The sequence below is a fragment of the Amblyraja radiata genome, chromosome 26, assembly GCF_010909765.2.
Source record: "Amblyraja radiata isolate CabotCenter1 chromosome 26, sAmbRad1.1.pri, whole genome shotgun sequence".
Lineage (NCBI taxonomy): Eukaryota > Metazoa > Chordata > Chondrichthyes > Rajiformes > Rajidae > Amblyraja > Amblyraja radiata.
The window spans coordinates 27,914,683-27,940,421 of NC_045981.1; the positions used below are offsets into that span (position 1 = coordinate 27,914,683).

At 48.3% G+C, this 25,739-nt stretch overlaps 1 protein-coding gene across 3 annotated transcripts in view; it reads left to right on the top strand.

Annotated features, from left to right (window-relative positions):
• Positions 1-25,739, top strand: part of sdk2 (sidekick cell adhesion molecule 2) — a 659,639-nt gene that overhangs the window by 493,929 nt on the left and 139,971 nt on the right. For all 3 annotated transcript variants that reach the window (XM_033044544.1, XM_033044545.1, XM_033044546.1), the window contains exons 26-31: positions 5,535-5,650; positions 6,698-6,887; positions 8,129-8,227; positions 9,362-9,556; positions 10,515-10,716; positions 14,734-14,837. In XM_033044544.1, coding sequence (XP_032900435.1) covers positions 5,535-5,650; positions 6,698-6,887; positions 8,129-8,227; positions 9,362-9,556; positions 10,515-10,716; positions 14,734-14,837 — 906 coding nt within the window. The remainder of the gene's footprint in view (positions 1-5,534; positions 5,651-6,697; positions 6,888-8,128; positions 8,228-9,361; positions 9,557-10,514; positions 10,717-14,733; positions 14,838-25,739) is intronic.

Consider the following 25,739-nt stretch of genomic DNA (forward strand, 5'->3'; position numbering starts at 1 on the left):
CCCTGCACTTCCATGTGCCTGTCTAAAAGCCTCTTAAACATCACCATCATATCTGTCTCCAGCACCTGGCAATGCACTCCAGGTACCCACCAGCCTCTGTGTAAAAACAATTGCCTCTCACATCTCCATTAAACTGTCCCTTCTCACCTTATAGCTGCGCCCTCTAGTATTGGACATTTCCACACTGACTGTTTATCCTACCTGATAGCAGTACCCTCATAATTTTAAACACCTATTAAGACTCCCCTCGCGAGACCTCTGTCATTCCAGAGAAAGCAATCCAAGTCTGTGAAACGTTTCCCTGTAGCTGAAACCCTCCAATCCAGGCCACATTCTGGTCAACCTCAGCACCCTCTCCAAAGCCTCCATGTCCTTCCTGCAATGTGGCACCAGAAGTGCAGGCCATACTCCCAATGTGTCCAGACTAAAGTCCTCTTAAGTTGCACCATGAGAGTTGTTTTTTATAATATTCCACAAAATAATCAGGATTTGACTATTAAAAGCCATCCTGAAAATATTTTTAAGAAAACGCGTATAAATAAACATGACTTTTTAGCACTGCGTGATATGACTAATTATTTTGATCTAAGATTTAATGAACAAAGGAAGTTCATGATGTCATCTACTTGGTGCAGATTGGCCTTGCAATGTTAGAAATATAGAAAAATAGGTGTAGGCCATGCAGCCCTTCGAGCCAGCACCATCATTCAATATGATCATGGCTGATCATCTAAAATCAGTACCCCAGTCCTACTGTTTCCCCATATCCCCTGATTCCTTCCGCTAAATCTAAAGCTAAACCCTAGAGCTAAAACTGGGGTCCCAGCTCTTGAAAATATCCAGTGAATTGGCCTCCACTGCCTTCTGTGGCAGAGAATTCCACAGATTCACGACTCTCTAGGTGAAAAAATGTTTCCTCATCTCAGTTCTAAATGGCCTACCCCTTATTCTTAAACAGTGACCCCTAGTTCTGTACTCCCCCAACAATGGGAACATTTTTCCTGCATCTAGCCTGTCCAATCCTTTAAGAATTTTATACTGTATGTTTCTATAAGATCCCCTCTCAACCTTTTAAATTCCAGTGAATACAAATCCAGTTGGCCCATTCTTTCATTATATGTCAGCCTCGCAACCTGGGAATTAAACTGGTGAACCTACGCTGCACTCCCTCAATAGCAATAATAGCCTTCCTCAAATTAGGAGACCAAAATTGCACACAATTCTCCAGGTGCGGTCTCACCAGGGCCCTGTACAACTGCAGTAGGACCTCCTTGCTCTTAAACTCAAATCCTCTCACAATGAAGGCCAACATGCCATTAGCTTTCTTCACTGCCTGCTGTACCTGCATGCTTACTTTCAGTGACTGATGTACAAGCACACCCAGGTCTCGTTGCACCTCCCCTTTTCCTAATCTGGCACCATTCAAATAATAATCTGCCTTCCTGTTCTTGCCACCAAAGTGGATAACCTCACATTTATCCACATTATACTGCATCTGCCATGCATCTGCCCACTCACCCAACCTATCCAAGTCACCCAGCAGCCTCATAGCATCCTCATTGCGGCTCACATTGCCCCCCAGCTTTGTTTCATCCGCAAACTTGGAGGTGTCACATTCCCTTGTCTCAATCATTAATATATATTGTCAATAACTGGGGTCCCAGCACCGAGCCTTGTGGCACCACACTAGTCACTGCCTCTGCCTGCCATTCTGAAAAGGACCCGCTAATTCCTACTCTTTGCTTCTTGTGTTTCTTGGTCTAAGCCTTCCTCTCTCCCATCCAAATTTATTTATCCACATCAGCGCTCTCCACCCCCCAAACCTTCTCTTGCCATTTCCCTGTTGCACAGATTGAATGTCGTAGTCATTTACCAGCAGTTTTGAAACCTCTGTACCAAATAGTGCAATGATTTTTAAAAACCAAGCAAATCAATAGTATGAAAGCAATGCCACAATTATAATCTCAGCCACGCAACAAGATCACATTATTTCCTCGTATTTAAACATCAGCTGCGATCACAAATCTATCCGTTTGCTTCCATCTGAAACTGAACTAACGGTAACTTTCCCTCTTTTTGAAATTCGCTATCGACACAGATAAAGCTGAATGCAATAAGGTGCCCTCTTATCTTGACAAAATAATAAAACAAGCACTATCGTTGATGTGCTGAAAGATTTGATAGTTGATACAGGGTGTTAAATTTTTAATGATTACTGCAATGTCGAATATCCTTCATTAGGATGCTAATGGCATCTTTACAGTATTTGTTGCAGGCATCATGTTTGCTTCTGTTTCAGAGCTTCAGATAATATAGATTACATATTAGTGTGGAGTTACTCATAATTGCTGAAACCCAATTTCTGTTAAACTTGGTTGACAATATTTTGCAAGTGAATGTGAATGAGGTCAAGGTTTAGCAGAAATTTGTGTTGTTTAAACCACCTACTAGCCGAGCGATGTGGAGTGTAGGGGCACAAGGATAGATCTCTAGCTCAAACAGCGTGCATGTTACAGTGGTCTCAATGTTCATACAGAATTAATATTACGGAAGCATAAAAAATAATGATAAAGAAATCGATTATTCATCTCATCTGATAAAGAGATACTTGGTATTTGGTTTAGTTTAGTTATGAGATACAGCGCGGAAACCGGCCCTTCGGCCCACCGTGTCCGCGCCGTCCCGTGTGCCCCGCACGCTAACACTATCCGACACACACTAGGGATAATTGGTTTTAAAATTTTACCAAAGCCAATGAACCTACAAACCTGTACATCTTTGAAGTGCGGGAGGAAGCCAGAGCACGGAGGTCACGGGGTGAACGTACAAACTCTGTACGGCCAGCATCTACGGTCAGGATCAAAACGGGTCTCTGGCGCTGCAAGGTGGCAACTCTACCGCTGCGCCACCGTGCCACCCATTGGTTATTGGTATTGGTTTTATAATTGTCAATAATACCGAGATACAGTGAGAAGCTTTGTTTGTGTGCGATCCCAACAAATCATATTGTACATAGGTACAATCAAGCCAAATACAAGTACGACAGGTAGTGCAAAGAGAAACATACCAGAGTGTGGGATATAGTGTTACAGCGTTCTAGTGTTAAAGTTACAGATAAAAGGTTGATCGTTGGCAATGAAGGTTGCTTAGAAAATCAGGACCACACTATAGTTTAGGGAGGACCGTTCAGTGGTGTGTTGACAACGGGGAAGAACGTGAGCTCTCTGGTAGTGGTGGCATTCTGCTGTCTCCAGGCTGAAACTCTTAATTCATTCAAATTATGCTGAATGTAGTGTTACAGCATTGGAGCGTCAGAGTTACAGAGAAAATTCAGATTAAAAAGTGCAAGGGCCATAATGAGGTAGGTTGGAAGATCGAGACTACATCCTTGCCTTATGGGAGGAGCATTCAGTAGTGTCATAATGGGGAAGAAGCTGATCCTGAATTTGGTGGTATGTGCTTTCAATCTTTTGTATCTTCTGCTCGACGGGAGAGGGGAGAAGAGGGAATGACCGGGGTGTGAGTGGTCCTTGATTATGTTGGCTACTTCCCCAAGGCAGCGGGAAGTGTAGATGTAGTCGGTTATGGAGTGACTGGTCAGTGTGATGGACTCAGCCACATCCACAACTCACTGTGATTTCTTGCTGACTTGGGTAGAGCTGTTCTCAAACCAACTGATAGGATGCTACCTGTGCCATACATCTGTAGAAGTTGGTATGAATTATTGGAGACATGGCTTCCTTCATTAATCTCCTGAGAAGTAGAGGTGTTAGTGTGCTTTCTTGGGTGAAACATCAATGTGGCTGGCCCAGGCCAAACTGTTGGTGATATTCACACCTAGGAATGGAAAGGTCTGAACTATCCCCACTTTGGCACCCTTGATGCTGACCGCTGGAGCTGAACGTTGAGATTCAGGTTGATCCCATTCCCTGCTCTTTGTCCATTGTCTTGTTTCCAGGTATTTTAGTGCTGAGAAATGTAATTGCTTGATGCTGTGATTTTATTCCCCACCTCACTGTCTTCAGCATCATTGAAAATCAATAATCGGCAGTAAAACATGGCAACATCATTCTCCAGGTCATTTTAAATCACTCCAGCAATTCAGTTTGAGTTCCTTTCATAATCCAATGTGTTTATAGTTGCTTCTGGCGCATAGCAGAAGACCGTAGACCAAATTGTCCCAGAGGACCATTCGCTGGGTAATACCTGCACAGGCTCAGGGAAGATAGACACAAAAATCTGGAGTAATACAACGGGTCAGGCAGCATCTCTGGGGCAAAGGAATAGGTGATGTTTCGGGTCGAGACCCTTCTTCAGTGAGATTCAACAGTTTATATCAATCAGGATTGGACACCCCTGTCTACAACGAGACTAACAATGGATGGTAAAAGCTGTGGAAATGAGTCGGGGTGAAAACCATCAGGACTTGCAGTGGCTCAGCACAAGTAGTAACATTATTATTGACTTGTGGCACCAAAGTGCTATTTCATTCCTTTTAAATATTTAATCTCTGAAGAATGCAATTCTCCAATAACCCTGTTGGATAACAGGAGAGGATTGCACGAAGAAGGTCGGCTATGCCGCAGGGAATATGAGCAGAATTCACCATTATATCCAGACGCTTGCAGTATTTACCGCATGACCTTGTGAGCGTGTGCGACTGTTCAATAGGAGAGAGGAGGTTGGGGCTGGAATGACTGATGTACATAAAGTAGACAGGAGACGAGGCAGCATGTTACTGGGTCAGCAGAATAAGAGAAGACGTATACATCAGCAAAATATATGTTCAGAACTAGAATCTTTACTTCTGAATAAGTTAATTCTCCAAAAAGCCCAATTTATAACAGGAGACCTAATGGAATAGAATCAGTGAACATAGAACATAGCACAGTATAGCACAGGAACAGGCCCTTCGGCCCACAGAGTCCACGCCGAACATGATGCCAAGTTACACTAATCTCCTCTGCCTGCACTCAATCCATATCCCTCCATTCCCTGAATATCTGTGCATCTATCTAAAAGTCTCTTAAACACATCTCACGTCTGCCTCGACCTCCACCCTTGGCAATGTGTTCCAGGCACCTTTGAAGAAGAAGGGTTTCGGCCCGAAACGTCGCCTATTTCCTTCGCTCCATAGATGCTGCTGCACCCGCTGAGTTTCCCCAGCAATTTTGTGTACCTTCGATATTCCAGCATCTGCAGTTCCCTTTTGAACACCTTTGGTGTGGCATTTGGTTGCTTGAGTTTAGGGCAGTACGTGTGGGAAGGAACAGCAGATGCTGGTTTAAACTGAAGATAGACACAAAATGCTGTAATAACTCAGCAGGACAGGCAGCAAGCATCTCTGGAGAGAAGGAATGGTTGATGTTTCGGGACAAAACCCTTCTTTGGACTAGTACATGACTGTGGATTTAGCTGGTGATATTTTTATAGCTTCTGTCAATGCTTTCAGAATTGTTGAATTGTTTTTGAAATTCTTCTTGTGGCTGTGGAATTATTTGTTCCCTGGATAATTCCTTTCTTTGTATTTTTAGTTCCTTCCTCAGGTCCAACAAATGTCTCTTCTCTTGCTCTAAACTCGAACAGCATCCTGGTCAAATGGAATGAGGTCCCCAAACAGAATCGCAATGGACTCGTCCTAGGCTACAAGGCAAGCTGGTATTAATGTCATGGCGTCATACAGCTCGGAAACAGGCCATTCAGCACACCTCATCCATGACAACCAAGATGCCCCATCTGAGTTAGTCCCATTTGCCTGGGTTTGCTCCATATCCCTTAAACCTTTTCTATCCATGTACCTGTCCAAATTACTTCTCATGTACAAGAAAGAACTGCAGATGCTGGATTAAATCAAAGGTAGACACAAAATGCTGGAGTAACTCAGCGGGACAGGCCAAAGATCCTATAGCGGATATAGATGGAGAGACCACAAACCAGAGTTAAAGAAATGCGCTCTTCTGAGATCTGGACATGGACAAATGTTGTTTTAACCTCCATTAGTTCACATGAGCCTGATCATGGGACTGGCTTCAATGGAACACATTGGCCCAAGGGTCAATGACTCTATAACCTCATGTGTTTTGTTCCTGATGTTAGGCACAAATATCTACCATTATTTCCATTCATCTTTTCCATGTGACATTAGCTCAATGGCCACAACATTTTCCACCTATTGACAGTGATAGCAAACTGTTAACACAGTGAAGTCAATTTCAAATCTGAAAACCCCTTCATGTAGTTTCATCATCTTCTCAACGGAGGGATAAAAATACTGTTTTTGTTTATTTTAGTATAGAGATACAGCATGGAAACAGTCCCTTCGGCCCACTAAGCCCGTGCCGACCAGCGTTCCCTGCATAAGTACCCTATCCTACACACACTAGGGACAATTTACAATTATACCAATGAACCTACAAACCTGTATATCTTTGGAATATGGGAGGAAACCGGAGATCCCGGGGAAAACCCACGCCGTCACGGGGAGAACGTACAGACAGCACCCGTAGTCAAGATCGAACCCGGGTCTCTAGCGTTGTAAGGCAGCAACTCTACCGCTGCACCACCTTGCTGCACACCAACACTCAACAATAACATGGCAGATGCTGCCGGTCACTTTATCAAAAGATGAACGTAAAACATGACTTCTTGTTGGAATTCCTCTCACACTGTACGTGCATTTTTCTCTGTTTGAACATAGGTCCTTTACAAGGAGAAAGACCTGGAAACTCCTACAAAGTTCAGGACCATTGAAGGCAACGCCACCCATGTTGTCCAACTTGTTGACCTGGGGAAGTACGTGCTGTACAAGATCCAAGTGCTTGCTTTCACCAGGATTGGAGATGGAATGCCCAGCTTCCCGCCCATTCTTGAGAGAACCCTGGATGATGGTTGGTATTTCCGCGGTGATAAGTAGATAATTGGTTCAAAAACTCCATTTTAAATTTTCGATTGAATGGGATGACGATAAACAAGCGCTATTATCTCATTCAACCAACTCCACAAGAGCAGAGCTCTCCCCTGGAAGAGCAGGTTCACCTGCAGGAGAGCAGGCTGGCACACACTTTTGGGTGACCTTGTAGCATTTGGGAAATGGGTTCCTCAGTGCAACTGTCAATTTTTTCCTAACATGAAACATCTCCAGCAATGCTGCTGTGGTGCCAAAAATATGGAACCATGTCTAGGCCAGGTCTTTGGAGTTTTCTTGATGATCGGTCATCAAACCCTTCAGCCTGTCAAATGACAATATCGCCCTTTATTTCCAACACTTTCAACAAAACTATCATTGCCATGACTTTACAAATTGGACTTGTGCAACGTACCTACCAGTACAGAGAATTATCTGACTGTGAAAGCAATGTGGATGGAGCCAGCATTAATCTAAGAGCCACAAGGAGTGCAGAGATCTGATGGGAGTAATAAAAATTGCAAGGAGCTAGATGTAACATTTGTGGATGATGCCAGGGATCAGAAACCATATAGTTTAGATTGGAATGCAGGAAAATATTCAATAGTAGTTGAATGGGTGAATGAATGAGTGATACTTGATTATAGCATGTGACGTCACAGTGAGGTTATTTGTTTTGCAAACACAAGTATGTAAACAGTCGCCACATATAGGGCACCAACAAAGTTGCAAAGTATTCCATTTAGTCCCCAATGGTCCCCCATTGTTCTCTTGGTGGCTCACCTACACTGGGTCCCCCTCTGTTTACTTGGCTCCCCCCCCCCCTCCCCCCAACCCCGGGACCCTCTTTCTTTTTGGCGACACGTCTGGCACCCACCATTGGCTCGTTTGACCTCCAGAACCCACATGGACCCTTCCGCGACCGACCTCCGGCATCCTCCGCAGTCCCGTCCTCGACCACCTCAGAGATCGTTGCGGTTCTTAAAATACCAAATACAACAAAGCAATTTCTCTTGAATGCCGCGTACAAGTGTAATAGATGTTGAGATGCAAATCTAGTCGTATTTCCCCATTTTATAAGGAAACTAGTGCATTTAGTGAAACGTATAAGCATCTTGGATCTCAGAGTTTGAGATCCACAGCAAACTGAACAAATCTAAAAGCAATGCAAAACCGAGAAGATTTAAGATGAGAAAACAATGTTTGATCCCTTCTATTTCTCAGTGCCGGGACCTCCTGTAGGAATTCTGTTTCCAGAGGTGCGGACAAAATCTGTGCGGCTGGTGTGGCAGCCTCCAGCCGAGCCCAACGGGATCATCCTGGGTAAGTGAAGAGGACATCCAAGTGTGAGCTGTTGTTGGTTGTTGGTGATTGTACATGTTGCATTAAGGGGCATTCTAATCCACGTCTGCTGGGCAGTTTGGGTTCTATTTGAAAGGACATTAAGGACTGGTGTAACTCAGCGGGGCTGGCAGCATCTCTGGAGAACGTGGATAGGTGACGTTTCGGGTTGGGGCCCTTCTTCAAACTCACTGGGTTTTATTTGAGTTGAATGTAACTGTAATCTTCCAACAATGACCGCTATAAACTAACATTCATAAATCAGTACTCTATTAACTCACACTCTGGGCAAATAAACGTGAATGACAATAATTTTCATGTTTTAAGTTTAATCACAGACCCAATGAAATATTTCTACCATTCAAAGGAACTACAAGAAAGTAGAAGCATCTCCAGTTCCTTGTGTCTACATTTTCCTGCTCCAATGCAGTGACTCCTCCCTCCAACGATTCTGAGATCCTCTCTCACTGTTCCTCCTCTCTGATTCCACCTTTCACTTGCCAGACTTTATCCCACCCCCACTTCTTTTCCAACTTTCTATCCCCGTCACAATCCCATCCCGAAATATCACCTATCCATGTACTCCAGAGATGCTGCCTGAACCATTGCACTAATCCTGCACTCTCTGCCTATTTTGTAAACCAGCATCTGCAGTTCCTTCTGTCTGAGGGTATTTGAAATAATAATTTTCTTCTAGTTTCAGCTTCCCACGTGAAACTGCTGTTACAGCTGCAGAATTAATTTACAGAGTTAACAAACTAAGGTGCGATAAAGTTAACAAAATAGTGCATTTCCCAGGGTTGCTCGATGAAACAACCCCCCCCCCCCCCCCCCACACACTCCCCTTCATGAATATCACCTTCCAGACCCTGTCCAATGCTCAATAAAATGATTGGCACATCACATTAGCAGCCAATATAACAATGCCTGCATTATACTAAACCACAAGATCAATTTCCACATTCTGATGTTTGCCATAAATTGAATCCAGAAATAACTATCACAATCCAAGGGTTGACTTTCTGATGAGGTTGTAACACAATAGGTTGCAGAAAGATATTGCAGAGCAGAGGAAGCTTTTTTGTTTTTTTGACACTTGCTCAACTTTCTCCTCAGCTTACCAAGTGACTTATCGGTTAAACACCAGCAGCACGAACGCGGCCACGGTGGACGTGTTGAACCCAAGTGCCCGGCAGTACACGGCCACCGGACTCGAGCCCGAGTGTAGCTACGTCTTCCGCATTACAGCTCAGACCCGTAAAGGTTGGGGAGAGGCGGCAGAAGCCTTGGTGGTAACCACAGAGAAGAGAGGTGAGTAGAACACCTATGGCCGCCTGTCAACACTTTACCCCAATCATGTGCACACGTGACAATATCATTTACATTAATGGCCTTTTATTGGCTCGCAGTTGAAACGTTAAAGGGCCTGTCCCACTGTACGAGGTAATTCAAGAGCTCTCCCGAGTTTTTTTTAAAAACTTGTGGTAAGCACGTAGAATGTACGTTGTGGGTATGTCTGAGCTCAGGATGTCTCTTAGCGGCTCGTAACGCTAACGGCAGGTACTCGGGAAACGCGGTAAGCTCGTGAAGATGCGTGAAGAATTTTCAACATTTGAAAAATGTCCACGAGAGCCCCGAGTACCTACGAGCGGCTATTACCGCAATTTTCCGAGTTCAAATCAGGGGATACCCGTGAGATCTCTTGAATTAGCTCGTAAAGTGGGACAGGCCCTTAACTCACTAATCCTTTATCGAGGTACAGTGAAAAGCTTTTTATTGCGTGCTATCCAGTCAGCGGACAGACTTAACAGGATTACAACTGAGCCAATTAAAGACAGTCCCAGTTCTCCAATGAAGTAGATCTTCTTCTTGCGTATGGCGTGCACAGCCTAAAGTTGTAGACACCATAACACTACATCAGTCTGAAGAAGGGTTTCGGCCCGAAACGTTGCCTATTTCCTTCGCTCCATAGATGCTGCTGCACCCGCTGAGTTTCTCCAGCTTTTTTGTATAACACTACATCTATTTGTTTGTGCACGTCGGGTTGATTGCATTAGTCGAAACAGGTTGCAATCTCCCACCCCAATGAGGTAGATGGTAGTTTAGGACTTCTCTCTAGTTTGCGAAATGATGGTTCAGCTCCCTGATAAGAGCTGGGAAGATAAAAGAAGATATGTACCCCTTTGAAGGAGTGTGCATAGATAAGGTGGGCTGAAGGGCCTGTTCAAGGGTTAAGTGTTTTTGATCGGTGAATTGTTTTCATCCCCAGCTCACCCGCAGCCCCCCAGCAAACCTGCCATCCGACAGCGGGATGTCCAGCCCCGCAGTGTGCTCCTGTCCTGGGATCCCGGTAGTGATGGCCTCTCTCCAGTCCGATACTACACAATCCAGTCCCTGGAGCTCCCCAACGGCAACTGGTCACTTCACTCGGCCTCTGTCAGCCACGAGTCCGTCACCTATCTCGTCGACAGGTAAGCAAGCGATCATTTATTACATGGTTTTGTAGCTGGAATTGCATTTACTTCTTTTGGGAAATGTATCTGCAGGTACTGACCTCTCTGTCCCGTCTGTCCAAAATGAGACATCACCCAATGCGTTCATTCTACAAATGTTTTCAAGAGGATCTAAACCGAGAGGTGCCCTGAATGATTAACTCAGGAAACCTATGTTCAACGGTTATTTTGGTGTAATCACCAACCCCCGTCAATAATTGTCACCAGCGCCTCGAAACATCTCTAGTTACAGATGTCACCGTTCAACTTCCCCTTCCATTCCACTCATTGCTGCTTCATGGAAACGTTGCTGTACGTTCTTGTGTTGAAGGAATAATTCACTCAAAGTAGATAGAGCTATAGAACCACAGACTGTACAGCACAGAAACAGGCCCTTCAGCCCACCTTGTCCATGCCATCCAAATCGGCATACTGGGATTGTCCCATTTACCAGCCTTTGCCCATATTCTTTAGACTTTTAGACCAGACTTTAGAGATACAATGCGTAAACAGACCCTTCGGCCCACCGAGTCCATGCCAGCCAACGATCACCCCGTACACTAGCACTATCCTACACACTAGGAACAATTTACAATTTTTTTTACTAAAGCCAATTAACCTACAAACTTGTATGTCTATGGAGTGTGGGAGGAAACTGGATCACCTGGATAAAACCCATGCGTTCACAGGGAGAATGTGCAAACTCTGTACAGACAGCACCCGTAGTCAGGATCGAACCCAGGTCTCTGCCGCTGCAAGGCAGCAACTGCATCATAGTTTTGGCCACAGTGCTGCCCAAAAAATTCCTCTAGGAATTTCTTTAGAATTTCCTCTAGGACTAGGGGAAAATAAGTGTTCGGCACGGGCTTGAAGGGCCGAGATGGCCTGTTTTCCGTGCTGTAATTGTTATATGGTTATATGGTTATAAACCCTTCCGAATATATAACTGATCAAATGTCTTTTAAAAGTCGTAATTGTATCCGCATCTATAATTTCCCCAAGCAGCTCATTCTCAATATGGACAGCCTCTGAGTGGAAATGTTGCCCCTGAGGTCCCTCTTACATCTCTCACCTCTCACTTTAAGACTGTCAGCATCATTCCCTGGGTGATTGAAGCTTTTGGCTTGCTCTTACAGCTACATTTAAGGAAATGTTTGCTTCCAGCGTGGCTGCAGGATTGCTTCAGAACAGATCCATTATACAAATTGTGCCCTTATCTGCAATCATGGCTGGCTTTTCAAAATCATCATCTGAGACCAAATAATGTGTCGGGTAATCACTGTGTTTAAAATGCCATTGTTCGGCAATCTTGTTGATTTCCTTACCATTGTAACCTCCCCTAAGCCAATTTAACACTTTGTACATCCCAACAATGCAGGAGTAAATATTTGTCTCGGTCGAATACACTAAACATGCAATATTGAGAATAAGTAGAGAATGGTTCAATGAAACTGATCATCAGGTGAGTTCCACACTTGTATGTTGTTACTGAGCACATACACTCTCAATCAATATAAACCTTTAAAGTAAGAGTGAGAAAAATCTAAAAAGATGTTTGTACAAAGGGTAAAGAAACATTACAATCAATAGCAGCTAGAATGAAATGTAAACATTTCTTTTCCAGCTCGACAATCAGTCTGAAGAAGGGTTACGACCCAAAACCTCACCAAGTCTTGTTTTTCAGAAATGCTGCCCGACTTACTGAGTTTCTCCAGCACTTTGCGATCTTTATCAAACTTACTGTAAATTGTGCCTTTGAAGAAGGGTCCCACCCAGAACGTCGCCTGTTCATTCCCCCCCCACAGATGTTGCCTGTCCTGCTGAGTTCCTCCAGCATTGATATTTTACTGAAGATCCAGCATCTGCAGTTTCTTACATTAACATTTTCCCTTTCTGTGTTAGTATTTATTAAATCTGGACGTACCAGTGTGGAACTAATTAAAAGAAAACAAAAATACCAGGATGAAAATAAAAGCAAATTTGCAGCCTACTAAAAAGATGAAACATTGGTGATGTATAAAACTATTTAAATGGTTATGTTTAAGTTCAAATCACTGCCTCATCCATCAGGGGTTTTGATCTCCCACCATCGAAGGGATTTGCAAACAATGCTTCCTCCCAAAGGCAGCCAGCACTATCAGACACCCACACCACCCTAGCCACACTCTCATTTTACTCTTGAAGATACAGGATACTCCTGCAGAACATACAGTATAAGAGCCTGAAAACTATGTAGGAACTGCTTCTTCCCTATAGCCAACAGGCTATTAAACACTACAACCTCCAAATAAGCTCTGAACTACATAGACTTGGGGGCATTGGTTTTGTCTTTTTGCACTATTATTGTTTGTTTTTATGTATATGTATGTATGTGCATATATATATATATGTATGTGTGTATATATATATATATGTATGTGTGTGTGTGTATATATATATACTCGCACACACTGAACTTTTTTCTTGTGTATTATATTGTTTACAGAGTACTATGTTTACATATTCTGTCGTGCAGCAGCAAGTAAGAATTTCATTGTTCTATCTGGGACATATGACAATAAAACACTCTAGACTACTCAGTTTAATGCATTAAATTAGGCATCATTAAGAAGCCAAAAATGTGTAGCTAAAAGGCAGATATGGCATGAAAAGTGCATCGCTACTTTCTTTGAGTAAACACAACATGAATGGTAATCCTTGCGGTGCAAGCATCGAACAAATTTAAAATTCATCAATAATTGGAGTAGTTACTAATGATAAATGGACGGGAGGAGTTGCTATTGAGAAGATACAGACACATTTCTCGATCTTCTCCTTTGCCTGTCCCCAGATGTAATTCTGATCAGCTCCCACACCTCCCGACCCGTTATCCCAGCAATCACCGCTCATTATTCACAACTCTGTAGACGGGGAACTAATTTGGAGCCCATCCAAGTCTAGCACAGCCAAGCACAGTCCTTTCACTCCAGTTGACATGGATACACTTTCTGTGAATAATAGTTAATAGAATTAGGAATAAAGCTCCTGATGAATGTGTTCCCAAGCCGGAGGCAGTCAGCCCGTTGACAACGTGCAATGGAAACTAAGGCCTCTGTTGGTAACCAAAACAAACGCTGCTCTTTAACAGAACCACTTGTATCGTCACATCAGCTTTAAACAGAACTTAAAACAATGTATCAATCCTCCCTAACGTTCCCTTCCCAAAATCATGTGTAAGCCAATCACATTCATAATTGGTAGTGTGTAGGAAGGAACTGCAGATGCAGGTTTACATTGTAGACACAAGATGCTGGAGTAACTCAGTGGGTGAGGCAGCATCTCTGGAGTAAAGGATGTTGTCCAGAGGTGTTGCCTGATCCACTGAGTTCCTCCAGCATCTTGGTCTTGCTCTGTGTACCGAGATACAGTGAAAAGGTTTTCTTCACATGCTATCAGATCATACTATACATGAATACATTCAAGCCTTACACAAGTACAATGTGGTAGGATGGGAGCTCGGGACTAACCCTTAGCTTATCAGAGGACCGTTCAGTAATCTGATCCTAGCGGGAAAGAAGCTGTTCCTAAATCTGGCGGTACTTGCTTTCAAGCTTCTCTATCTTCCCAACAGTGGGAGAGAGAAGAGGGAATGACCGGGTTGTGTTGCTTGATTATGTTGGCTGTTTTCGGGAGGAAACACAGTGTAGATGGTTGGGAGTCTGGTCTGTGCGATGGACTGGGCTACACCCATAACTGTAACTTCTTGCGGTCTTGGGCCGAGCAGTTGCCAAACCAAGTTGTGATGCATCCCGATAGGATGCTTTCTGCAGTGCATCTGTAGAAGTTGCTTAGTTGCTAAATTTCAGAAAGGAAAAAAAGCATTATATTTACATAGCACCTTTCACATCCTTTTCATGGTTATCCAATGTAATGTTTTTCAAGCATAATCATGGCTGTCATGTAGAAGATTGTATAATAATTTTAATGTAATTAATCGAATCTAAACATGTTTTGCAGACTCAAACCTTTCACCTCTTACAAATTCCGTGTGAAAGCAACAAATGATATTGGCGACAGTGAATACAGTGAGGACTCTGATTCTGTCACCACCCTGCAGGCTGGTGAGTTTCAGGTTAAACCATCAGGTTGAAAGAGTGTCGTATTTCTGGCAATGTTTACAGAAACCCTTTCAAAAGGGGATTATTTCAATGAATGTTTTTTGTTTAATGACAATTGAGTCTGATTGTCTCATAATTAATGTTTAGTTTGATGTATTATTGTCACATGTGTCGAGATATAGCTTTTGTTTGCATGCTAACCACATTAATCAGATCATACTCTACATGAGTACAATCAAGTCTTACACAAGTACAACAGGTCGTGCACAGAGAAAACTATCAGAGTGCAGAATATAGTATTACAGCGTTATAGTGTTACAGTTACAGAGAAAAAGTGCAGCAACTGCTTTGAGGTAGGTTGGAAGATTAGGACTACATCCTCCGTTATGGGAGGAGCATTCAGTGGTCTGATAACAGAGGGGAAGAGTGTAATTCCTTTGGAGGAAGTGCATGGTATCCTGGTGTCTCCGGACTGCAACCCTTAATTTATTTAATTAAGTCCTCTACTGGAACGATTGCCCAAATTTCTGTTTCCTGTTCTGCATGGATAGTTGATATTGAAGTAGGGTCCCTCAGATGGTTACTACCTCTTGCTGAATCAGGCATTGACTTCAGACTTTAAAGACACAGCGTGAAACAAGCCCTTCGGCCCACCAAGTCCATGCCAACCAGCGATCACCCCGTACCCTAGCACTATCCTACACACTAGGGACAATTTACAATGTTACAGAAGCCAACTAACCTGCACACCTGTACGTCTTTGGAGTGTGGGAGGAAACCCGAGCACCTGGAGAAAACACATGCATCACCGGGAGAGCGTGCAAACTCCTTAAAGTTAGTCAGGATCAAACCTGGGTCTCTGTCGCCGTAAGGCAGCAACTCTACCGCTGAGCCACCCTGTGTTATTGAGTCTTGTAGTGTATGCTTTAAAATGTTGGTATGTTTTGGAATGCTTAGATGCTTTCTATGGTGCATCGGTAAAAGTTGGTACGTTATTACAGAATGCTGAATTTCCTCAGCTTCCTAGGAAGGTAGAAGCTACTTACAAATACCTTTCATTCACCTGTCCCAGTGCAATGTCATGTTACTCAGTCCACTTGGAAATGTAAGAACATCCCCAAAATAATGTTTATTCATACCTCCTCACGACAGTTGTAAAATCCAGTTTTATTTCTTGTAATCCCCTGTTGCCCTTTCGTTCCAATGCTGCATCCTCAAACGCCCTAAATTTAAATCTGTTTGAAACTTCAACCCCGATCACTTGGCATCTGCATTCATTTTGCCTCCCAATCTCCCACATGACATGTATGTGTATTAACCATGCACTGAACAGAAGTCATAGTGTGGCAGAGTCACACTTCACAGAACAGGCCCTTCGGCCCAACTCTTCCATGCTGACCAAGCTGCCCCATCTAATCTAGTCCCATTTGCCTGCATTTGACCCATAGCCCTCTAAGTATTTAACTTCAAGTAGTGAAATAAGTTTAGACCCTGTAAAGCCACCACTCACATCACCTCCTCACATTTGAAGGACATTGCTGAGTGCAGCTCAGAAATGATGTGGCTCTGTAGCTGTTTGTGTTTACATGAGGTGTGGTTGAGCTGTTTCCCCATCCAAGATGAGTGCAGGTTGTTGCAACATGTAGCATGACAAGGCAGCTTCTGGCTCCTGTTACAACCATTCTGCCAGCACATCCTCTGGAAGCAGCTTTGTAGACCAGTTAGCGAATCCATGACATCCCAAAGACGTGCGGGTTTGTAGGTTAACTGGTCCCGAGTGTGTCAGGAGTGAATGCGAAAGTGGAATAACATAGAACTAGTGTGGGTAGACAAAAGTGCTGGAGAAACTCAGCGGGTGCAGCAGCATCTATGGAGCGAAGGAAATAGGCAACGTTTTGGGCAGAAACCCTTCTTAGTGTGTTTAAGAAGGAACTGCAGATGCTGGAAAATCGAAGGTACACAAAAATGCTGGAGAAACTCAGCGGGTGCAGCAGCATCTATGGAGCGAAGGAAATAGGTGACGTTTCGGGCCGAAACCCTTCTTCAGACTGATAGGGGGTGGGGGGGGGGAGAAGGAAGGAAAAAGGGAGGAGGAGGAGCCCGAGAGTGGGGGGATGGGAAGAGACAGCTCGAGGGTTGAGGAAGGGGAGGAGACAGCAAGGGCTAGCAAAATTGGGAGAATTCAATGTTCATGCCCGCCGGACGCAGACTACCCAGGCGGAATATGAGGTGCTGTTCCTCCAATTTCCGGTGTTGCTCACTCTGGCAATGGAGGAGACCCAGGACAGAGAGGTCGGATTGGGAATGGGAGGGGGAGTTGAAGTGCTGAGCCACCGGGAGTTCAGGTAGGTTCTTGCGGACTGAGCGGAGGTGTTCGGCGAAACGATCGCCCAACCTCCGCTTAGTCTCACCGATGTAAATCAGCTGGCATCTAGAGCAGCGGATGCAGTAGATGAGGTTGGAGGGTATACAGGTGAACCTTTGTCGCACCTGGAACGACTGCTTGGGTCCTTGAATGGAGTCGAGGGGGGAGGTAAAGGGACAGGTGTTGCATTTCACGCGGTTGCAACGGAAAGTGCCCGGGGAGGGGGTGGTATGGGAGGGAAGGGAAGAATTGACAAGGGAGTTGCGGAGGGAGCGGTCTTTGCGGAAGACAGACATGGGGGGAGATGGGAAGATGTGGTGAGTGGTGGGTCACGTTGGAGGTGGCGAAAATGGCGGGGGATGATTTGTTGTATTTGCCGGCTGGTGGGGTGAAAGGTGAGGACTAGGGGGACTCTGCCCTTGTTGCGAGTGCGGGGATGGGGAGAGAGAGCAGTGTTGCGGGATATGGAAGAGACCCTGGTGCGAGCCTCATCTATGGTGGCGGAGGGGAATCCCCGTTCCCTGAAGAGCGAGGACATTTCCGATGCCCTGGTGTGGAACGTCTCATCCTGGGAGCAGATGCGGCGTAGGCGGAGGAATTGGGAGTAGGAGATGGAGTCCTTACAGGAGGCAGGGTGGGAAGACGTGTAGTCCAGATAGCCATGTGAGTCAGTGGGTTTGTAGTGTATGTCGCTCCATAGATGCTGCTGCACCCTCTGAGTTTCTCCAGCATTTTTGTGTACCTTCCCTTCTTAGTGTGAACTGGTCAGCGTGAACCCGATGGGCCGAACGGCCTGTTTCTATGCTGTATGTTTAATCTACACTAAACTAATGCCGGCAACAATATTTATGCCTTCTATTCCTTTGTTCAGGGATGTTCCATGATCAGAGATCTTTTTAAAACACTGAATGGTAGCTTTTAGATAGGTACATTTCCCAGTGGCTGGTGCTGATCATTTTACAACATTCCCGCGCCCTGCAGCTTGAAGGGGATTTACTCACGAGAATCTGCATTGAAGGGAGCACAGAGAATGTACTTCAGTGCTCTTGGCACAAAGTCTGTGCTGGGGACAGATAAATTTATTCTGATCTCACGCAAAGAAGAGGATAAAGAGAGGGTTTTTAGACCGGACAAGCTGCTACTTTCCCAAGTATTATGCGAGTGACATTGTCTTACATTGGAGGAAGGTGGTACCTGTCTGCAGTGAGTGAATGCATTTGAAAACAGTTTCAGATGATTCATGTAGAAACAAGGAACTACAGATGGCAAGTTTATGCAAAAGGACACACATTTCTGGAGTAACTGCGTGTCGGGCAGCATGTCTGCAGAACATGGTTATGTGACATTTCGGGTCAGTACATTTCGTCGGACTGATTGTGTGGCAGAATGGGGGTGGGAAAGCTGGAAGAGAGGTGAGGGTGGGATTTAACGTTTAATTTAGCATTAGAAACATCACCTATCCATGTTCTGCAGAGATGCTGCCTCACCAGCTGAGTTACTCCAGCACTTTGTGACTCATCCTGAGCTTGAAGGGATAAAATAACTAGTTTAGATCTTTGTGGAGCTCCTGCCAGTCTGCGCTGGAGCTAGTCACAGACAGCTCAGTGAGTGAAATGCGAGCAGGCACGTCTATTAAAGTTAAATTAGATTACAGTGGATTATAAAGTCAGATTTGATCCCATTATTCCTCTTGGCCAACCCTGGTCAGGAAATAAGACCTTGTATTAATAACACATCAGTAAAATGCCACATTTTCTCTTTCCTACTGCTGTTTCTTTTCACATTCAGTTGGAGAACAGTTGGTCCACTTCATCTTTTCTTCACTGGATAAGAATTTCCAAACCCCAGCCTGCTGATACATAGACGATAGGTGCAGGAATAGGCCATTCGGTCCTTTGAGCTAGCATCGCCATTCAATGTGATCATGGCTGATCATCCACAATCAGTACCCCTTCTCCCCATACCCCTTGATTCTGCTAGCCCTAAGAGCTCCATCTAACTCTCTTTTGAATACATCCAATGAATCGGCCTCAACTGCCTTCTGAGGCAGAGAATTCCACAAATTCACAACTCTGTGTGAAAAAGTTTTTCCTCATCTCAGTTCTAAATGGCCTACCACTTATTCTTAAACTTTGGCCCCTGGTTCTGGACTCCTCCAACATCGGGAACATGTTTCCTGCATCTAGCGTGTCCAATCCCTTAATTATTTTATATGATTCTATAAGATAACCTCTCATCCTTCTAAATTCCAGTGAATACAAGCCCATTCTTTCATCATATGACACCCGCCATCCCGGGAATTAATCTCGTGAACCTACGCTGCACTCCCTCAATAGCAGGAATGTCCTTTCTCAAATTAGGAGACCATAACTGCACACAATACTCCAGGTGTGGTCTCACCAGGGCCCTGTACAACTGCAGAACTGATCAAGTGGAATTTTTTGTTGTGAGCTGCAGGTATATTATTCAAACCTGTGGGGTGGCATGGTGGCACAGAGGTAGGTGCTGCATTACCGCGCCAGAAACCCGGGTTTGATCCCGACTACGGGTGCTGCCTGCATGGATTTTGTACGTTCTCCATGTGACTGCGTGGGTTTCTTCCGAGTGCTCCGGTTTCCTGCCACATTCCAAAGACTTAAGCCCCTGTCCCACTTGCGTGTCCTTGGCACGCTAATTACACAACCTCGTGGTTGTGTTGAGGCGCGACGGTCCCGCGAAGACGTCATTTGAAGATGGACACAAAATGCAGGAGTAACTCAGCGGGACCAGCAGCATCTCTGAAGAGAAGCAATGGATGGCGTTTCGGGTCGAGACTCTTCAGTCTGAAAGAAGGGTCTTGCCCCGAAACGTCACCCATTGCTTCTCTCCAGAGATGCTGCCGGTCCCGCTGAGTTACTCCAGCATTTTGTGTCTATCTTTAATTTTCTTGGACCCGCTCTGGGAGTAGAAGTGGGGGCGGATCCGGACCTCAACGGCCGTGAGCTCCAGGCCGAGTTCGACGATCGTTTGCCTGCTTCTGCGTCAGTTACGCGACAGGCCGGTGGCGCGCGAGGATTTTGTTCGCTACAAAATTTTGGAGTGCCGCACGATATTGCACACATCTCCATTCCCGTCCTTACCCCTCCGCGCTTCGCAGTGGGACCGGCCCCGCGTGGCCACACGATGTCCGTGCGCCTCAACGCGACAATGAGGTCGCGTAATTTGCGTGCCAAGGACACATAAGTGGGACAGGGCCTTTACAGGTTTGTAGGTTAATTTGCTTCGGTAAAATCATAAATTGTCCCTAGTGTGTAGGATAGTGCTAGTGTATGGGTTGATCGCTGGACAGTACGGACTCCATGGGCCGAAGGGACTGTTTCCGCGCTGGATGTCTAAAGTCTAAAATCTAAAGTTATATCTGTGCCGCCGTATTCCTGGAACCACTTTGTCAACTTCCATTCTTAGTTTGCTCCCTTGTGAAAGTATTCAACAATTAGGGTGAAAGGCCATAATTCAGAACACTTTGTTTTCATTGGTTCCGGAATAGTTAACATTCCAGCGCAGGCTAAACAAAATCAGATGTTGAAACGCAGCCCGTGTTATTTATTTAACTGCAGTTATCTACAAAACCTTTGTTTAAACAAACACAAGCAGAACGCTTTCCCAAAATATGAATTCCATTGTAATTGTCGAATACATTTGCAGAAGATAACAGTATTTACTGCTGCAGTTTGATGAAAAGGGTGAAAAGTCAGTAGTACTTTGGACTGAACTACTGATGTACTTTGGCATTTGTGCAGGAAACATTTCAGGCCATGACAGTTTAAACTGTGATAAAAAGGTACAATCCAGCCAAAAATGAATTGCAGAGGAATTTAAAGATTTAAGATTCAGTACAAGATTCAAATAAACGTTACCATTAAAGATTTTTTTAACTTGCTACACTTTCAGATATTCGGTTACGATTATTTATTTTGGACTAGTGACCATCTCTTTCACTTATTTGTGGTGATTTTTTTTTCACTGAGGCATTTGTGAGAAGTTTTACTTTATGGTATTGCCCAAAGTATTTGAAGACAGACAGGGATTGTTTTGTCATCGTGTGGACCACGGCCCTGGCTCAGATCTGTGGGTTCCTTTTGCTAGAGGAATAGAGGGGAACAGTAATGTGCAGCTCCCCCCACACCCACACATTCACCCTGCACCCACACACACACACACAACCACCCACACCCACACTCCCCCCCTGCACAGCACACACTCACCCCTGCAGACTCCCCGCACTGAACACACCCCCGCACCCACACACACACCCCCGCACCCACACACACCCCCGCACACACACACACACACACCGCACCCCCACACACACCCACACGCACCCACACACACCCCCGCACCCACACACCCCCGCACCCACACACACCCCCGCACCCACACACCCCCCCGCACACACACACACCCCCTCACCCACACACACCCCCCTCACACACACAACCCCCTCCCCACACACACACCACCCCCACTCACACACACACACGCCCCTCACCCACACACACCCCCCTCCACACACACACCCCCGCACCCACACACCCCCTCACCACACACCCCCCCGGCCCACACACACAGCCCCCTCACCCACACACACCCCCTCCCCACACACACCCCCTCACCCACACACACCCCCGCAACACCCACACCCCCTCACCCACACACCCCCTCACCCACACACCCCCTCACCCACACACCCCCTCACCCACACACCCCCACACCCACACACACCACACCCCCCACCCCACCCACCCAATCACACACACACACACCCATTCACCCACCACACCCCCTCCACACAACACACACCATTCACCCACACACAACCCCCTCACCCACACACACCCCCGCACCCACACACACCCCCTCACCCACACACCCCCCTCACACACACACCCCCTCACACACACACACCCCCTCACACACACACCCCCCCCCCACACCCCCCCACACCCACCCCACACCCCCCCGCACCCACACACACCCCTGCACCCACACCCACCCCCTCACACACACACACCCCCCGCCCCCACCACCCCTTAACCCCACACACCCCTTCACCCACACAACCCCCCTCACACACACACACACCCTCACACACACACCCTCACACACACACCCCTCACACACACCCCCCTCACACACACACCCCCTCACACACACACCCCCTCACACACACACACCCCTCACACACACACCCCTCACACACACACACCCCTCACACACACACACCCTCACACACACACACCCCCCCTCACACACACACACCCCCCTCCCACACCCCCCACACCCCTCACACACACACCCCACACACACCCCCCCTCACACACACACACCCCTCACACACACCCCCCCACCTCACACACACCCCCCTCACACACACACCCTCACACACACCCCCCTCACACACACACCCTCACACACACACCCCCCCTCACACACAAACCCCCCCTCACACACACACCCCCTCACACACACATCCCCCTCACACACACACACCATTCACCCACACACACTCCGCACACACACAATACCCTCACCCACACCACACCCCTTCACCCACCCACACACACACACACCCCCCTCACGCCACACACACAACACAACACCACCCCCCCCATCCCACACACCCCCCCTCACCCACACAACCCACCCACCCACCACCCCTCACTCCACACACACCCCCCCCCCAACCACACTCCCCCCGCACACCCACACCCCACCCCCGAACCCACACTCCCCCCACACACAACACACGCCCCCTCACACACACACAAACCCCCTCACCCACACACCCCCTCACACAACACACACATTCCCCCTCACCCCCACCCACACACACACACACACCCCCCCACCCCCACTCACACACACACACACCCCCCTCCCCACACACACATCCACACACACCCCCCCCCCCTCACCCACACACACACACACACCCACCCCCCCACCCAACCCCCCCCCCTCACCCACACACACACACCCACACCACCCCCCCCCTCACCCACACACACCACACACACACACACCCCCCCTCACCCACACACAACTCACACCACACACACCCCCCTCACCCACACACCACACCACCCCCCCCTCACCACACACACACACACCCCCCACACACACCCTACCCACACACACACCCCCTCACACAACACCACAAACACCCCCCTCACCACACACACCCCCTCCCCCACACCACACCCCCACCCCCGTCACACCCACACCCCCCCCTCACACACACCCCCTCACCCACCACCCCCCCTCCCCACACACACCCCCCCCCCGCACACACACCCACCCCACCCCCACACCCCGCACACACCCACCCACGCACCACACACACCCTCCCACACTCCCCCCCACACCCTCCCCCCCACACCCACACACCCACCCCCCCCTCACCCACCCACTCCCCCACCACCCACACACCCCCCTCACCCACACTCACCCACAACCCCCCCCCCTCACACACACACACCCCCTCACACCACACCCCCCTCCCACACACTCCCTCACTCCCCCGCACACTCCCCCCTCACACACGCCCCCACCACACACACACCCCCCTTCACCCACCCACTCCCCCTCACCACACACTCCCCCCTCACCCACACTCCCCACACACCCCCCTCACCCACACACACCCCCTCCCCCACACCACCCCCCTCACCCACCCCCACCCCCGCACCCACACACACACACGCACGCACCCACACACACCCCCCGCACCCACACACACACACCCCCGCACCCACACGCACCCACGCACACACCCGCACCCACACACCCCCGCAACAACACACACACACACACACACCCCCGCACACACACACCCCCCCACCCCTCACCCACACACACCCCCGCACCCACACACACCCCCCTCACCCACACACACCCACCCCCTCACCCAACACCACACCCCACCCACACACACACCCCCCTCCACACACTCAGCTCCACCCCCTCACCACAACTCACCCACACCCCCTCACCCACACCCCCCACACACACCCCCTCACCCACACACACACACACACCACACAAAAACCCTTCACCCCACACCCCCCCCTCACCCCACACACACACCCCCCTTCACCCACACACACCCCAACCCCTTCCACCCCACCACAACCCCCTCGCACTCCCACACACACACCCCTCACCCACACACCCCCCCCTCACTCGCACCACACACCACCCCCCACCCACCCACCCACCACCCCCACCCCCCACACCCCCCCCCCCACACCCCCCCCCCCACCCACCCCCACCCCCCCACCTCCCCACCTCACCCCCCGCACACACACCCCCCCACCCCCACACACACCCCTCACACACACACACCCCCGCACACACACACACCCCCACCCCACCACACCCCCCTCACCCACCACAAAACACAAAACCCCCTCACACAAACACACCCCCCACACACCACCAAACCCCCTCACCACACACCCCCTCACACCACACAACCCCCCCGCACTCCACACACACACCCTCCCCCCCCTCACCCACACACACACCCCCCACCCACACCACACACACACCCCCCCCCTCACACCCACCCACCCCCTCACACACACACCCTCCCCCTCACACACACACACACCCCCCCCCCACCACACACCCCCTCACACACACACACCCCCCCCTCACCCCCCCACACACACCCCCCCTCACCCACACCCACCCCCTCACCCACACCCCCCCTCCCACCCCACCACCCACCCCCCACCCACACACCACCCCCTCACCCACACACACCCCCTCACACACACACACCCCCTCTCCCACACACACCCCCTCACACACACACACCCCCGCCTCACCCACCCCACACCCAATGCCCCACACGCCACACCCCCAACCCACCTCACCCGCCCCCCACCCCCCACCCCCCCACCCCACACCCACCCACAACCCCCACACCCCACACACACACCCCCGCACAACACACCCCCCCTCACCCCCCCCACACCCCCCCTACACCCACACCACCCACACACCACCCCCTCACACACACACACCCCCAACCCCCACCCATCCCACACACACACACCCCGCACCCACACACACCCCCGCACACACACACACCCCCGCACCCACACACACCCCCGCACACACACACCCCCCGCACCCACACACACCCCCGCACCCACACACACACACCCCTGCACCCACACACACCCCTGCACCCACACACACACCCCCCCCCCCCCCACACACACACACACACACCCCCGCACACACACACACACCCCCACACACACACACACACACCCCCGCACACACACACACACACCCCCGCACCCACACACTGCCCCCGCACCCACACACTCCCATAGCCGTGCTGACAGCCAGACGGATCTCTGATTGCCCAGCCCGTGATGCCCACTGGGCGATACATGTTGCTGGCAGCCCTTAAGGGCAAAATTCTGGTGATCTGTACCATCTGTCAACATCGATCTGAAGAACGGTCACCTATCCACGTCCTCTAG